Source organism: Crassostrea angulata, chromosome 9 (assembly GCF_025612915.1).
Source record: "Crassostrea angulata isolate pt1a10 chromosome 9, ASM2561291v2, whole genome shotgun sequence".
Classification (NCBI taxonomy): domain Eukaryota; kingdom Metazoa; phylum Mollusca; class Bivalvia; order Ostreida; family Ostreidae; genus Magallana; species Magallana angulata.
The window spans coordinates 30,802,294-30,820,527 of NC_069119.1; the positions used below are offsets into that span (position 1 = coordinate 30,802,294).

General features: G+C 34.2%; 3 protein-coding genes across 3 annotated transcripts; all 3 read left to right on the forward strand.

Moving 5' to 3' along the window:
* The first annotated feature begins 1,839 nt into the window (after nucleotides 1-1,839).
* Nucleotides 1,840-9,227, forward strand: LOC128162783 (integrator complex subunit 15-like). The gene is made up of 7 exons (XM_052826168.1): nucleotides 1,840-1,899; nucleotides 2,968-3,178; nucleotides 3,685-3,894; nucleotides 4,908-5,082; nucleotides 6,975-7,415; nucleotides 8,284-8,329; nucleotides 8,562-9,227. Exons 2-7 carry the CDS (start codon nucleotides 2,972-2,974, stop codon nucleotides 8,614-8,616), a joined length of 1,134 nt encoding a protein of 377 aa, XP_052682128.1. The 5' UTR covers nucleotides 1,840-1,899; nucleotides 2,968-2,971; the 3' UTR covers nucleotides 8,617-9,227.
* A 2,112-nt stretch (nucleotides 9,228-11,339) lies between these two features.
* On the forward strand, nucleotides 11,340-13,746 carry LOC128162268 (complement C1q subcomponent subunit C-like). Its single transcript, XM_052825431.1, has 3 exons — nucleotides 11,340-11,504; nucleotides 13,068-13,119; nucleotides 13,343-13,746. The coding sequence occupies exons 1-3, from the start codon at nucleotides 11,340-11,342 to the stop codon at nucleotides 13,744-13,746; spliced, it is 621 nt and encodes a 206-aa protein (XP_052681391.1).
* Nucleotides 13,747-16,065: 2,319 nt separating this feature from the next.
* LOC128162767 (RING finger protein 207-like) lies at nucleotides 16,066-18,016 on the forward strand. The gene has a single exon (XM_052826145.1). It carries the CDS (start codon nucleotides 16,088-16,090, stop codon nucleotides 17,969-17,971), a length of 1,884 nt encoding a protein of 627 aa, XP_052682105.1. The 5' UTR covers nucleotides 16,066-16,087; the 3' UTR covers nucleotides 17,972-18,016.
* The last annotated feature ends 218 nt before the right edge of the window (nucleotides 18,017-18,234 follow it).

Sequence of the window (18,234 nt, forward strand, 5' to 3'; positions counted from 1 at the left end):
AAAAGTAAGATTTCAGGTTGAAAATTTAGATGAAAAAAGTTGATGACAGTTGATTTTATTTCTTTATAATGTGCATGAAAGCAGTTATTCGCTTTTTAATAAGAATTACCCAGGTCAAACAGTCTGTTACATGTGCAATGTTTTATCACCTTTTTTTACAGGGCTCCAAAGTTGCATACATCATCTTTAAGAAGGCAGCATCACTGGGAAAAGTCAAATCACATCCATACGACAGAGTATTGAATTAAGCTCTCTCTTGAGGAAAATCTAATTACCACTGGAAAAAAAAAGTATGTTTCCCATGATATTTAGAAGGGCTTGACTTTTACATTTCGTTGCAAAACAAAAGGAATATGGGTCATATCGCTCACTTGAATTTCCTAATACATATTAAACTTTAATTGAGAGTTGCTTAAAACACTATCTTAAATTTATTCAAGTCTCCATCCACTCCATGTGAGATTATTCATTGAGCGTCTACATATACATGTATACTGTATACTGTATATACAGGGTTATTTTCGCCCTTTTTTACTTGCAAACGGCTTCGCCTTGTCTTGAATTCAAACCAATTAATTTAAAGCAGAACTGACATCTGCGGATCTATAGGATGGGGAGGAGTTCGGACCCCCCCCCCCCCCCCACACACACACCTGAAATTATTAAATTACCGAAGATGTGCAATGGCTCGATATCCTCTCCCCATGAAAACTCAATTATCTCTTGGACCCCGTCCCTCCCCAACCCCTGAAAAAAAAATTTGGATCGTGAAAATAACATCAAAGTAAATGAAACAATGTTCAAATGTTCCTAATAGAGGGAATGATATTTATACACATGTGCATCCATGGTGATTCATCATTCTCTTTACTTTATAATTGCATTGTAAATGGAAAATAGGCATCAATGACCCTCAGGTTTACCTTAAAGAAATGTGCAAGGTTTGTGACTTTTTTTTCGATATACATATTTTATAATTATAAATAAACCACAATGGGATAGAAAACACTGCACAGCGTGGTGTATTTCACGAACTCAGGAAATGATACGTCTAAAAAAAAAATCTCCACTTAGCATTATAATTTTTGACTATCGTCCGCAGCATGTTATCAAATAAACAGGCACGTAACATAAGGGGGGCTGGGCTGCCCCCCCCCCCGCCCCTTTTTTTGCACAGCAAAGATTTTTCTTAAATAATTTTAAAAATTGAATTGAATCGAAAGTAAGGAAATAAACAGTGAAATTGAAGTTAAAGGTATACTTGCCCCCCCCCCCCCCTCCCCCGGAATAGAATTTTGTTGAATAAGCATTTTTTCATTTCTCTTTCTTTCTTTCGTTTTTTTTTTCTTTTTTTTTTTTGCTTGTCAAGATTTGTCTGATGAGTCTGCCCCCCCCCCCTCACTTTTAAAAACGATTCTACGTGCCTTATAAATGCAGTGGTATGGCCACATTTTGTAAAATTGTGTGGCTTGCAATTCTTTTTCTCTCAAAAAGCCTGTACAACAAGCAAACAGACAAAAACAAACTTTCCACACATCTACTGTGATTCAGACACATAATAAATATGTCTCTGCTGTGATATTAAAACGCTCAGAAAAAAGTATAGCTAGGATACCCCTCCCTCCTCCTCCCTACCCCCCCCCCCCCCCCCGGTTGCTCTGAAAGTTACATGTACCAATCAAATTATGTACAAAATGATGCAATTTCAATAGTCATAATTTAAATAAGAAAAGGATTAATAACATACAAACTTCTTTTTGAGGCATTTTCAGTTGGTGCGCCAAAACTTCGGAAAAAATATTTCCGTCCTATTCATTTTTTAAATTTTAGTGCGAAGGAAGTTTCCAGTGTCAATCGGCAAAAAAGAATATGTTTTGTTCAGAGTGAAAATAAACCCATGTGAGTAAAATACAATAAAGTTATTGTTAAAATTTGGAAGAATTACACTTGTGTATGTTGTAATCATATTTCTACAGCTTGACCATGTTGTAATTTTATGGTAAGTAGCGGTAGCCTGGGTGGGGGGGGGGGGGGGGGGGGGGGCTATCATGTCTGTGTAGCGTTTTTAGATGAACTTATATTCTGATCCAAGTAATTGTTTCCATCAATTTTTGCTTTAATATCTAGATATTCATAAATACCTCTGTCAATTACAAGAATATAAAATTTCCCACATTTGTTTTGAATCGACTCCCTCTATTGGTTTGTATTTCATCTATAACAGCTGTTTTAAAAGTAAAAACAAGTATTCCTTTAGAAGGAATGATCAGAATGTATTATATCATTGGCCAGCTCTCTATGTGTAATGCGAAAGCACTATGGTTCATGCATTAAACAACAATAATAGCCTTAAAAGGATATATCCACTCCTATACATGTATTATAGGCAAATATTGTACCTCCAGTTAATATTCTTAATATGCATGTAAAGAAAAACATGATTTTTATCATCATGTAAAGATGTAAATGTTTTACTGTAGGCAAACACATTAGAAAACTCTTTTTTTAAAGAAGTTTACAAATAGTTAAAGATTTTTTTGAAGCTGTCACTTCATAGTAAATAATGTAGTACAATGCGCAAACGCATGCACAGGTACCGGTAGTTTAATTTGCCGGATGCCTCATGTGGACACAAATCTGATCAGTCAAAGCCGATCACAATTAGTCTAAAGCTTATGGGGATTTTCCATTGCATTCAACAAAAAAAGTAATTGGATAAAAATGTTGAAAAATTGTATGGTTTTTCAAGGACTTTAAAATGGATGAAAGATGTCAGATTTTCTCATAATACTGTTGTTTTACCGCTAACAAATCAGTATGCGGTTTCATTGTGCATGCTATTATTACATATCAACAAACTTTTGGTGAAGATTTTAAATTGTTTAAAAGACATAGGCACTTTGTTATGGATAATCAGAGAATTTTTGAGTTGCCCTCTCATGTATTGTACTTTTTTTTCAACCACAGAATAATGTCCAAAATCCTCAAGAAGCTGAGTTATCTTGATTTCCCAGAGAATTCTCGACAAGCTCTGCAGTATGTAGCGTCTTGTTACTCTGATGGGTCGACCCACCATGGCCTCTCTATTCCTGGTCTGGAATCTGCCTCAGAGAACTGGGCTTATGAAGTCTGCCACGAGTATATCTACTTCCATTCATCATCTCGCCGAGCTGCACAGGTGAAAAAGAATTTTTAAAATTGCTGAACATAGCTTATAGTTGCTAAGTTTTTTTACTGCACAGTAAAAGTTTTATAGTTATTTTGTCAATTTAATTCAATGATTACTAGTAAGGAGATGACAGTTTGAATGTGAAGAGGTTTTAGCGGGTCCAAAAATTATAATTTTAATCGGAATCATTACTTATAAAATCATTATATTTATACTGATGTGTATTGTATTCGGTCTACTGTAAAAATGGTTATTTACTCTGGTGGTAAAGTACACATTTTCTGAAGTCAAGCAATACGCATTGGTATTAAATCGGCAGGTGCATGATTTACCACACTCAAGTTTGAATTTTTTTCCATACCCGCAGGGGTATTCTAGGCGGTTTTAAGCTTACTGTGTAAATAGTGCAAATTTCCCGCATGGGTACATAACCACGTTTACAGTATTCCATGTAATGCAGAGATAAACTGTAAAATGAATATGCGTCATTTGACATAAAACAATTTTGATTTTAGAAACTGAATGCAGTTCAAGAGTTGCAGTTACTGGAGATGTTAAGCAGCTGTCTGAGTGAGGCCAACGAGGGGTCACGATACAGTATATTTAACGCCATCTTTGGAGGCTCCCCAGAGGGGTACAAAATCATATTACTGACAAAACTGGTGTCCATGGCTCTGTCCCTGGGGGTAGGACCAGTACTGGACTGTGCTGCTTTGTGGATGCAGGTAAATCCGATCTCCATTGTTAGGAGTTGAGAAAGTTTACCGCTTTTTCCCCTCTGTAGAAACAGTTACCAGTATGTTTAGTTTTTCAGACTTTGATATTTAAAACAGGAAATCATGCCAGGTAAAGCAATTAACTAATTATTTGATTCCCTGATAATAAAAACCCCAAATAATACTTACTGTAGTTTCACAGGCCAAAAATTGCAGAACATAGGGAAGGCAGGCATTTTATATTTTTTGCAATATTTACAAAGGGTAAAAATACATGAAATAATCTATGTTCTCTTTTTAACTTAAAATTGAAAGAATTAAACCCTAATTTTCCCCCTTTCAATTTGGCAAAAGAATTAAAAAATACTCCAGCATATAACTCAGTGCACGAGAAACAAAATACGACAGTAGAACTAATTTATCGTGAAATGCTAGAGACAAGTTATTTCAAATTGTATAACCATAATTTATTATATCAGAATCTGATACCATTTTAAGAAGACTGGATGGCCCTGGCCATTTTAAGACTGTATTGATCTCCTTTAGAAGAAAAGCTCTACATATTAAACATATACATGTAGCAAATTACACAAATTTAAATGGTGAAATATATTGATGTTTTCTTTACTAAATAATGGTTAAAGTTTATAGCGTAATTAACAAATCATACCTTAAAATTGTATGCAGATCTGATGGTTAATTTGTTAATCATCCAGCTTCTTAAGATTAGTGAAATGAAGCTGAATTTGATAAAAGTGTCTGTACTGAATATTTTTTCATTTTGCCTAAGTATGATTTTTTTTGTCTAAATAAGTTTTTTTTTCCATCTAAATATGATTAATATGTAATGTTTTGTCTGTACATGCATTAGCTTGGCCATTACAGTAAGACATCCTGTAATCTAACTCGATCACAGCCTAAATATGATTTTTTCAGCTTTTTTCTCTATAAATAATTTTTCTTTTGTCCTAAATGTTATTTCATTTCTAATTTGATTTTATTAATTTTTTATCTGTGTGCAGGAGCATGGCTGTCACAGTAAGGCGTCCTGCGACCTCGCCCACAGCCTGGTGGAGGACTACTGCCTGCTCTTCCCAGAGGTCAGCACGACCTTCCAGGGCCTGCCCAGAATCTCACCTCTCTTCACCTGTAACTTCATCACAGCCGTCGCCACCATCTATCCGTTTGACGGAAATGGTAAGAAGGGTATCATATTTTAATAAAAAGGGAATCGGTTAGATTATTGACCTTTTATAGATTTTTGGGGGGGATAGGGAAGATGAAAGGTGTTAGATAAAACTGTAATTAACACAATAATGTATTATTATTTATTAAAATGTTGCATGGAATGGATGATACATTGTGATCGATTTATCGGAAATAATAATTAAAGTATTGAAAGTACTGAATTGCACATATAAATACGAATAAAGTTAAGTTTTGATGACATTTTATGGTAAAACTGAATCTCAATTCTGCATATATTAGGTTATTAATGATAAAAGAAGACTGTTTATTATTGGATTATATTTTGGATTTCATGTTGGTTCAACAAACTTTACTACAAATTCGTATAAAATATTATGAAAATCAGTAAACAGTTACATTGTCAAATGTATTGTTGAATCAAAGTACTTCTCACTTTCATATGTTTTACGGTGCGACCGTTGGGGCAAGCGCAGCATGTGATCAAATAATGAATTATGATAAATCAATAAAAATAAAAGTATCAACGTAACGTAAATGAATTTGAATGCAAAATAAAATATAAACATGCCTATTTTTTCTAGTAAATTTTCATTATTCATAATTTATAAGATTGTTTATCTCAGATACAATGTTGTTGAATAATAAAGATTTTAACATTATGTTTATTGCAGTTTATTTCCTCTTTTCTTGCAGCAGACATTTTTCTTTAACCTACATATGAAAAATTGACTTATCATAGAGCCCCCCCCCCCTCCCCCCCCGGTTTAAAAAAAAATATAATTTACGTATAAAAAAAAAATTTGCTGATCATATAAGAAAAGCGGTTTGGCCCCCCCCCCCCCCCCCCCCCCCCCGGGAGGATGTAATAAATGTGAAAATTAAGATACCATTGAGCAGTTAAAGAGCTAAATGCATACTACGCACTCACCATTCCTCACCCGGATTAGAATTTCCCTGATTTTGAGAATTTCTTTTTCATTTTGCTCGTAAATATATTTTGAATGATGCTGCCGCGCCCCCTTTTAAAAAAAAACGTTCCTGGAAATTACTGTAAATATATAGTGAATAAAATAAATGTGCGCATTCATCCAAATTAGAGCAGGTTACAACTGTTTCCTATTAAAAAAAAAAGATGTCCCCATTCGTTAGCTTTGCAAGATTTTGAGAAGATTTTGGTATTTATATTTCAGCAGATTTACAATAACTACTTAGAGTAATTTCCCCTTATTGTGACGTCAAAGTTCACGTCGGTCAAGTGTCGTCTGTCTCTTAAAAAAAAAACTACGTGAAATATACTGTTTTGTTTACTTAAAAAGCATGATATTCTTGAAATTACACAATTTATCTGTTTCTCAAAAGTTTTACTTTGATTCTCGCGAGAAGGAATCAACTCTAGTGAGATCGTCCGACATTGATAAATTGCATTGTGGGTCGAAATTTACTGACGCCGAAAAATTCTGTGGGATCAATGTGCAAGAAATCCATTGTGACGTCACTCGAAGGAACGACAACTCTGTTAGTCTTATGTAATGGAATTATTTTATTTACAATGCATGATGTACATAGTCTTTATATTGTTCTCGTGAGAGTGTGAAATGGGAAACCATAATTACAGGGAATTACTGGGACGATTAAAACAAGGCATTACTGGTCCGATTTACTGACGCCAAAAAAATCCGTTGAATGAATGTGCAACTAGTCCGAATTTTCTTTTCACGCATGCCTTGCCGGTAGAGCTCGCTTCGCACCGGCGCTGTGCGCCGGCGTGCTGTGCTCGCTATAAAACGTAAACTGCTCCAGATTGTATTATATATCTTATAAAATAGGTGAAAAAATCAAATTCTTTGCTTTAAATTTATACATTGTATCTCTACTTCTAGCCTTCCAGAAACCCCCTCCATTATCATTGCTCCGATACATCACTACCTGGGTCTCCTCGGACCCCTGCCTGTGTTCCGAATCGGTGCGTCTCTCACGGATACAAGCAAACTTCTCCTGCCCCTTCATGGGCCTCGTCCAATGGTGCATTCTGGGACATTTATACACCCATTGTAAGGTGACAAATGAGGCTGAGAAGACAGAGATTCTTGGACTTCTTTCTAAACTCCATTTTGGAATTCTCCAGAGTCTGTTGGCCTATAAAAGCATGGAGCTGAACCAGGCTTTGTTTTACATGCCCCACTTTGTGTCCCTATCTCAGGCACTCATGCAGTTAAATAGTCAAGGCTGTAAAAGCGAGGACACCTTACACCTGTTGATTGAGAAAATAGGTCAAGTGATTCAGGTTGCCATGGTGACAGGAAGCCTGAAAGAGGAAAAAGGTAAAGACTTGAATAGCTTTATATCCAGTTGTTTTGCTTGGTCTATTAATCTTTGTTTTTTTAAATCATTTTCACATTGCAAATAGTACATTGCAGAAATGTCTAAAATTGCATGCTTTTTTAGTATTAGAATGGTTTTTTTTTAAGTCACTAAATGACTTGCACCATCTAAAAAATATTAAAGATCTGACCCATTCTTGCAACACTGATTTTTATGCCAATGGCTGTTTAATGATCCTCTAGGGCTAAAATATGCAGCGTTTGCTTTTGAATAGTATTCTTACTTTCTGACACCTTATAATTAGCCTTGTTACTATGTTTTTGTTCCTGTGATCCAGTTGACTGAAAACATTGTGAAATAAGTTTGTTGGGTATGAAAGTTAATGATCTCCAATCCTCAGCCATGTTCGATAACTCTGAATTATCCTGACTTTTTTTTATTCGTAATATAAATCCCTCTTTTATATAGACAAATTTAATAAGTCTTTTAATGTTAATATTATGATCAGTTATTTAATGAAATGCTCGGCATAGTGGCTCCACGGAGATCTACCAGGTATAGGTAAAGGTTTCGAGCCAGCGAGGCACCAGTACAGCCTTTGTTTTAATTTGATCTCAACTTGTATATTTATCCCATTATATCTATCGTGGGCAAATTTGCATAACTTTGTAAAATGCATGGATACGTACCATCAGTAAATTTCTTTTTATTTCATTCATTTATAAATTTTGAAGGACATATAACATTTTTATGATGAAAAAAATACTTCGAGGCCTAGAGTCGGATAACCTTAATTCAGGGTACATGTATGTCAGATTCTAATAATATTGTTAAAGGTTATATTTGTTTTTTTTAATTGTATTTCAGGATACTTTGGCTTAAAACAAATTTGCAGCATATTACCTCAAAACAGGTTTGTATTCATAAAACACTGCATTAAAAAATAACATCAAAGTTTAAATTATAGATTTAAAATTAAAGTGATAAATGAAATTGAATAAAATCATAATAAGGAATTTTAATCAAAGTTATAGAATTAGACATATGTATAACATATCATAAACATTGGTTTTAGATTTTTAATTAAAGTAATTTGATAATTAGTGGGTCATTTCATCTTTGCTAATAACAATTCCACTTAACAGGTTACTTGAAATAATTCAGCAACATCAGCTTCCTCAGAGTATGGATACATCCTAGTAATGGATACATCCTAGTAATGGATACATCCTAGTAATGGATACACCCTAGTAATGGATACAGCCTAGTAATGGATACAGCCTAGAAATGGATACAGCCTAGTAATTGATACTGCCTAGAAATGGATAGATCTGACATGGAAATGGATAGATTCTATTAATTGATACAGCCTAGTATTTGATATATTAAACAGAGTATTGGGTAGATCCAACCAAGTTATGGATACATACTTGTAATGGATACACCCTTGTAACACTAAATGTGGATACATCCTGGATACATCCTTGTAACATTAAATGTGGATACATCCTTGTAACATTAAATGTTGAACATCCATGTAACATTAAATGTTGATACATCCTTGTAACATTAAATGTTGATACATCCTTGTAACATTAAATGTTGATACATCCTTGTAACATTAACTTTGGATACATTCTTGTAACTTTAACTGCGTGTCCTCCTGGTGAGGGATACTGGAATATCCCAGATACTTTCTGGAAAGATTCTTGGAAAAGATTTCAATCTTAGTGCTATATGGTAAATTGCATTCTAGTATGTACATTGGTAAGTAATTCACATATACTGGTGGTGCACACATATATACCAGTATGTAATGTGTAAATTTTGAGTTCATTTAAAATATGGATGCATCCTTTCCTGACACTTTAAGTACATGTATCACCATAGTAATCAAACATTTTTGTAAAATATGCTTTCTTCAGATACATGTATCAACTTTTAGGTACTGTACCCGCATAAGTGTATAATTGTAGAAGATACTTTTTATGGCAATTTATATCCTTGTAAAGGACACTTTCTTGTGACACATTCATATGATTCATTGATATCTTTATAAAGGATACTTTCTAAGTGTACATATATCCCAAATGGTAGCTTCACTTCTAGAGATGATAAACATTAAAGTGCCAATGTTGCACGTGCTCATGTACATTAGAAACATACCATGTGCTAGAAGTATTGTCACGATTTGTATGAACATGTTTCGATAAAATGAAATAAAGTAATTCAGGTTTTGGTACATGTATATATATCTCTATACTTTAAAATTATCCCATATAAAGTAATCATTAAGCCAAATAAGTTTTGTAAATTTTATTTGCGGCAACAAGGTCTCTTCAATCGCCCCTATAACTAACAGTTCTAGTTATGTTGTTTCAGTCAATTTAAAAAATTTTTTTTTTACTTACCAACTTGTCCAAAGTCACTTTCCTCTCCTTTCATTGAACAGGAAGCAAAACGGAAAATTAGACATCAAGATAATATTTCTTTAATTATTATTCATATTGAACATCGTTTAGAGATCTAGAATGTGTATTGTTATATTGATCAACGTTATGATAAATCTCTCTTGCCTTTTGTACTGCATTTGCTTTGCTAAACAGGAACGTTACATAGTCGCATTGATATTTAACAGGGCTGGTCAGACCTACCGCGAATCCTAACAAGCAAAAGAAAAGAAAGCCAAGAAAATTAAAAAAAAAAAAAATCCAACCACACAAACACCTCCCCCCTTCTAACCCCCCCCCAAAAAAAACCAAAAAAAAACCCAAGAAAACATCACCAAACTGCGAATCTTCAAAATCTTTAGTGGGGGGTAGTAATATAGCCCCCCCCCACCCCTTGATGCTACGCCCTTGCTTGATTATGCGCGGAATGACAAAATAAAATGTACATACCATTACATTGCGGTAAACTAATGTGTACAAATTGACAAATTTTATTAAGTCACATTATGATATACGAATAGTCAATAATTAATAAAACAGACGTGTAGATAAGAAACAATACAGATTTCTACACGGACAAACGATACTAAACGGTTTATTTTAGGAATAAGTGTTGGTTACAAGCTTTTGTTAACAGATACATAAAAACCACGTATTTAATTTCATTGAGAAGGCAGATCTAAACCACGTTATACAAAATAACCAAAAAACCATCAAGCTAAGGGTTTTGCTGCATTCTCTTTAGAATAAGCGGACATCATTATGCAACCATTGCCAGAGGTCATACATTAAACATACATTACACCCCGTACCCCCGTCATCGCATCACGCAGACTAACAAAAGCTTTTATACGCCATATGATATTTTTTTTTAAAATGTTGCAGAATAAGACGATAGATATATTTAAAATCCAGGCAGAGGTTACTATAACCCCCCATGCAATTAATCAATCGGCCATGAATTAAATAAATCAATTGGCAATATGAAACCGGAATAAAATGGTTTTATTTTTTATTTTGCTGCGCCTTTTTAAAGCGCTACGCATAGCCCAGCGCTTTATTGTCGTTAGACTATTACTTCCGGTGCATAGAATAACCGTCCCCTATGAGCAGAAGTATACATCATTTAACTGATTAAGGAACCAGTTTCCGGGGTTTATGCACATAACTGCACGCGCCTTTTTCACTGTTGAGGTCGGTCATATTTCTGGTTGCTGGCACTTTACCAAGCTTATCGGCTATCTAGGTTGAGGTCAAATTTTATATATAACCAATTTTGCATTAACTCCTGACTTTATCTAGTTTGGTTTGTTGGATTGTTGTAAAGCAAAAATTCAAAGCGGGAGAATCTACAATCATATGACAAAAAATGGGAACTTTTGTGTTTTTCTCCCTGATATTTGCTACTGGACAAGCTGTTGTTCTTGAAGATGAAACGCTAAGAAACACACTGAATGAATTAAACACCTTAAAATGATTGTTGCTGAACAGCAATCAAAAATTCAATTACTGGAGAAGAAACTGGAATCGGTTTCCGAACAGAACCGGAAGACAGAGTTTAATTTCAACACAGATCCGGAAGTACTCAGAGAAAAGATGAACCCGTCACAGACAAATGTTCCGGAGACTTTTAACAAGGTAGGTAGTGTGTTTATTTCACAGTTTACCCTTAGGTTAATTAAGTACTGGACGAAAATAATTTTTTAAGTATCTGTTCTTTTATAACTTAAGGAGGATGTCCGGTTATGTTGTACATTTGAGGATAAAAAATGTAAACATTTCTTGAACTAGCTTGTTTATGCCAAGAACCACGTGTACTGCTATTAAAAGAAAAAAGTAATTGCGTGCTTTGTATGCAAATTGTAAACACCAATAAAAAAACAATGTTTTACAATGTTTTTGAATCACTTAAAACTCCGCAGCTGTTGACTTCAACTGAAGATTTTTAAAATCTTGTTAATGTAAAACCTTATATCTATTGATTTTGTTTAAATGTTATTACATCAATAATTATATAAGAAGATGAATAGGGCGTGTAAACTGCCCAAATGAGGATAGATAAGTTACTATATAATTAAAACAGTAACAAATCTCATAATTTCTCTCTAAATTACTGAAAACAATGTATATTTTCCATAACATCGATTTATAACTTTTAAATATGTTAAACATTTGGAATAGGTTGATTTAAACTGGAGTAAGTGTGTCAAAACCTCCTAATAGTGCCATTTTAAGAACTTCAATGCCTTTTCTTTTGTAGGATGGGTCTGGGCTCCATGTATTTGTCATAGTCTATATAAGGTTTAAAGGGAATCAAACCGATTTCAATCAACAAAAACGTGGAGAGATGACCCACTATACTTTAAAAATGTCATTTGTCATTTTACAATTGAACATTTTAGCGAAATACTACAAGTCCGTAAATTCGTGGTTGAAGTTGCATTTAGCTTTTAACAATGAAGTTTATTGTGACTGAAATGGCTCAGTGGTTAGAGCCCCAGGCATTAGGTAACATTATAGTGCTAGGGTTTTTAGGTTGTGGGTTCGATACCACCAAAACTTTCGAATTTTTAATTTTTTTCTTATCGTTTGTTAAAGTATTTAAAACTGAATATAGTTAGAAATTGTGCTTTTGTTAACTTGTAATATAACATCATATAGTATATTTACTTAGAAAAAAATTAATTTGATTTTTTTACGACAAATCAAAATGGGCATTTGCGCTATCTTGTTCCCCCATCTTCAAATCTTGTCAGTTTGGCAAACAAAGTGAGTTTAAAATATGTTTACAGTTTTGGTCCACATGTGTACAATATACTCAGTAACCAGGTATCTCCCGTATAAAGGATAGTTGAAGTTCTTGTCTAGGTAGGGTCATGTATATATCTTTGTGTTTCTGTATTCGACCTGCCCCGTAAAACATGATGAATGCGTATAAAAAGTGTAGATAAGGTAGAGTAATGTATAAATGACTTAAATAAATCATTTTTACTTTCATTTCAAGGTAACTTATTGTATTCTGAAATCGCGTTGGTTCAAAGCTTAGAATTTTGCCATATTATTAGTTGGAAAACCACGTCAAGTTTCAGCTTAAAGGCTTACTGACCTTCGGCCAGCTCATTGTATTTTTTTGTTCTCATGAATAAATCATGCTCTTTTCCGATTGACTACTTCCCACTTTCTTGTGTTTTGTTTTTACAGACTAATGCAATCTCAAATAGACATTTTGGAGGAAGAAGAAATGCTAGATTACGTAAGTTCAAGCATATTTTGCTGTCTGTTTCTTATAGCTTTATATTTGTAACGATAAATTGCATGGTTATAATCGCTCCTGATTTCGTCTTAAATGTGCATGTATAATGACATCGTCAAGTGAAACCCCCTCCCTCTCTCTTTCTCTCACTCTCTCTACAATGGCTGTATGTGCATACGTTCGCTTACTTACTCTATTTAACTCAAATTGTATACTATTACAGTTTCCTCATCTCCGTCAACGCAAAACATCGGATTCACGGCATCACGACAAGATGGTTCTACCGTTCACGAAAACGGAATTATCGTATTCGAAACAACAATAACGAATGCGGGATCGGCATACAACCCAACGACAGGGATCTTCCAGGCGCCTGTCAGTGGTTTGTACGTTTTTTTCTATGACATCGAGTGCTCGAAAACTAATGGAAACACATACGTAGAACTTGTCAGAGACGGAGCTCGAACAGGGGTCCAGGCGTATTGTCACGGACTCGGGGATTTCGATAACAGCGCCACCTTGGGAGTTTTGCATCTGGGTGCTGGAGACACGGTCTGGCTTAGATTGTACGATGTGGACAATAGAACATTTGGAGGAAAAACGCTCTTTTCTGGATTTTTACTTTGACGCTAGAATTCTAATAATGAATCGTTCGGATGATAAAAATTTATATTTAGTTCTGCTAAAAAATTTGCTGTCAGATTCGGGTTTTTTGGCTTTTAAAAATCTGACAGCAAATCACAAAATGGGGTGGGGTGTTTTTATTTGGTTTGTAACTTTGAGGATAGAATTCTGACAAGGCGTCGTTTGGACAAAAAACATTATATTTTGATTTCTTGCTTAGAAAATGTGATATATACTTAAAATGTGATTGCAATAAACGAATTGTCTCAATGAAAGTACGTTTGATCTTCTTCGTTTGATTAGAGATAAGGTACTGGTAGAGTTTTGTAAATCTGGAGTCCTGAAATGAAAGATCTGCAAAGAAATGCAGGTAACATACTTGAAAAAAAAATACATAAACGATTTAGAAAATCAGATTTTAATTTGCACCAGGGTCGTTATGTCTGATTATCTGACAACAGGACATCTGTACAGTTCTGAAAAAGAATGATTTAGAGGACAACACGAGTATTTTATGACTTCCATTCATAAATTATGATAAGCGAAATTATGTCAATGAATTACTTGGAGGAAAACACCCCCGGTATAAATTTTTTGGCTTCTTGAATTCAAAACACGAAATGACAGGAAATATTTGGAGGAAAACGGATTTTTTTTGTGTATCTGACTTTTAATCGCAAGCCTTTGACAGCAAATTATTCGGAGGATCTAATACCTATCTTTTATATTTTTTAGTTTCCTTACTTTGAAAGAGAACAACAGAAGTATGCGGCATATGTAGAAAGTGTGATATTATAATAAACGTAATTAACATTAATATTAATGGTATTGGAAATGGATGTACATTTGATCAATTTGTTTGATATCGATACCACACCAGAACTTTCACGTAAAGCAAGAATGTGGTAATAAGAGACATTCAAAGCAAATGTTTGCTTAAAGAAAACGAAACAACAAGAATACAAAGAATATCAGTTTTTATTTGCATTAAGATCGTTTGATCTGATTTTCTGTATAGTGTTAAGATTACTGGTTGTATCGATTATCAATTAGCAGAGTTCTTTAATGATATAATAAAGTGTATATTTTAAATTAGAATGCATTAATTGATTCAGAACTTATGGGAAAATATAAAAGTAGAGATACTTAGTAATAAAAATGATAAATTCTTCAATGTTTGAAAGATATCGCATGTTCAATAAGAAGCATAAGAATGACATTCTCCTTTGAAAATGAAAGGATACAGCTTATTCACACTTTGAGTTTTGTAGGCAAAATAATATATTTTCACATGCATACTCACAATAACGTTCTTGCATTGTCTGCTTCTATGGCTCTAAGAAATTAGTGTAATAGCGTCAATTATTGTTCAACTTGATGACAAACATTTTATCTAGGAGAAATTCAAGGAATATTAAGAGCTTCCAAAATTTCATTAAGTATGATTAGATCGACCGATGAGTATTGATGGAAACTAGAGTTAAAAAGAAGTGCACATATAGACAAAAATCCTATCGGAAATCTCAGACTACAAAAAAAAAAACATGTCCGCATCTTTTATAAAGGTATGATCAAATTCAACATTTTTTTTTCATTGCTCGCCAAGCTGTGGACGGTGCTCGAAGAGAAAAGAATCATTTAACACATTTTTTTTTAATTCTTTTGAATGAATAACAGTAGCAGGTCTACATCACTTGAAATGAACTTGAAATTATCAGCTTGAAATTTCACCCGCTATGTTATTTTTACAACCTCGTATCTTACAAACGTATCTAATGTAATTGGTATTATTCTAAGCATGACGTATAGACCAAGATAAAATTAAATAGCTTAAAATTAAAAGTAGTGGAACTATGTGTAAATATATTGATCAATTTTAAACAAAAGTCATTCTTAGATACAAGGAAACCATTGTATTTTTTTGTTAAATCCGCACTGGCGGGACATGAAATAACAAAACTACTAATAGATCTAATTTACTAATCTGTTGGAAGTTTACTACTTATAGACATAAAAAACATTATTGAGTAGATCCCTTCTGCCTTTGCCATTTTTTTTTAGAGAGAGAGATCATTTCACACGCTGCGAGCGTAAACATCAATAATCGCTCAAAAATCTTTTTAAAATACTGAGTATGTCTTAGTGTGATTTTTACAACAAATGACCTCTATTTTTCATCAAGAACATACTCTGCAAGTTTTTGTTTTCGATTTGATTATAAATAATGCAGACAATAACAACAAATTAAAATCCGGGTTTTTAATATGTCCCGACCCGGCTTTGCCGACCCATTTTACCAACATTTCTCAGGCGTAGTTTCTACTTTCGTTTTAAGAACTTGATTATGGCCGACTCATCTCCGTCGGAGAAAAACCTTGAGACAGACATAACAACGACATGTCCGATCTGCTTCGAATCTTTCAAGACGCCAAGGATTCTGCCATGCATGCACACGTTTTGTCACAACTGTTTGTCGTCATATATTCTATCCACGTGCAAGACTAAGGACAGTCCGGTGGGATTTCCCTGCCCACTCTGCAGACGTTTTGTCCCCGCTCCGTCTTTTTCAGTCGAGGTTGAAAAATGGACGGAACTTATTCCTGTCAACAAAATAATTCATACTTTGAGTGAGAAAGGAGATAAATTGTGCGACGCCTGTACGCGAGCAGACGAGGAGATAGAGGCCACTGAGTGGTGTGAATCTTGCTCTGAATTGCTCTGTGATTCGTGTGTTAAATATCACAAAAGCGCAGTTTCTAAAAATCATAGTCTCATTCCTATTGTAACGTTCAAACATGTGTCGGAACAAAACAAAAAAATTGAATCCCCGTATGCCCTCTGTCAGGAACACAACGATCGAGTAAAATATCTCTGTGTTGATCACGAGGAGTTATGCTGCACTAAGTGTGTGTGCACCAAGCACAGGAAATGCACACAGATTGATGGAATCGAAGAAGCTGCAGAAAACCTACGAAAGTCAGGGAAATTTGCAACTTTATCAAAGGAAATATCTAAATATGAAGATACACTCGTGAAAACTAAGTCTGAGGGAGAGGACACCATTAGATACATTGATGATACATCAGACCAAATAAGAAAAGAGTCAACAGAGTTCAGAGATAAAATAGTGAATCATGTTGATGCTTTATTAGAAGACCATTTATCAGAGCTGGCTCAAAATATCAAACAAAACAAGGACAGGGTTGCAAAAACTGTTGCTGCTGTATCCGACCGCCATCTTCTGATGGCTCAGTACTTACAAACTCTAAGAAATATCGATCAAACACCTCTGTCAATTCTTGTTCAAGACTACCTTAAGATAAGAAGACAGTTTGAACACGTTACAAGATCGAGTCCGTCCAAATTAAGATTGAACTTGCACTCACATTTTTCTGAAGACTTACCAAGAATCCTGCAGGTCACAAAGTTTTCAGATATAAAGGCAGAGATAGAGTATATTCCACTAAGGGGCATTGATTTTAGTTGTGCCTGCATGAAAATGATTTGTGATCTAACTGGCTCAAAAGGTGATATAACTGGTGGATGCTTTTTACAAAATGGGGACATAGTTCTAGCTTCTAATAGTTCTAAGGAATTATTACATTACAGGAATTATGAGCTAGTACGAAAAGTTACCACTGGCATGCAACCACGAGATGTAGTTCAACAAACCCCTCTTTCCATTCTAGTTTCGGAACATCAGGGTTTAAATGGAAATGTTGGAAAATTTGACTTCAATGCATTTAAAAATGTGGAAGAGATACTTCTTAGAGACAACATTGTGTACAGTTTGGCGGTATCTTCAGGATTTGTGTATGCTGCTTGTTTATATTCAATATTGAAACTTGATTCAAAAGGAAACGTTGTTCAACAATATAAGGTTGATGAATGCACATATTCTGTGGCAATAAATCACAAGAATGAAGTAATCAGCTCTAGCTGTGACAAACACAATGTCACAGTCATGGATAATTCTGGAAAGAAAATGTACTTGTATACTCATGAAAAACTAAAATATCCATATGGGCTGGATGTTAATTTTTCTGGGGAAATATTTGTAGCAGGCAAACACAGCAATACTATTCACGTGTCAACACCTACAGCTGAATTACTGAAGATTTACGAAATTGAGTCACCAAGGTGCATCAAATTTAAAGAAAATTCAAACATATGTTTTGTTGGGTCTAGGAAAACAAAAGTGTATGAATTTAGAGAAGATCTGCAATAGAAAATCGTTCTGTTCAGCTCATAGAATGTTAAAAATTCCAACATGTCCAAGTGAAATTCACTTATCTTGAAAAAAAATTTAAATGCAAGAAAATTATTGTATTTTTCAGATATAAATGTTTTTGTTGGTGTAATGTTAATTTGACATCATATACTAGATTAAACAAAATTTAGTGTATTTGGCTGCTCTTTTGCGAAGAATGTGAACCATATTAGAATTAAACGCCTTTCTAAAGTTATATTATCCGGAGTATGTAGTATGTA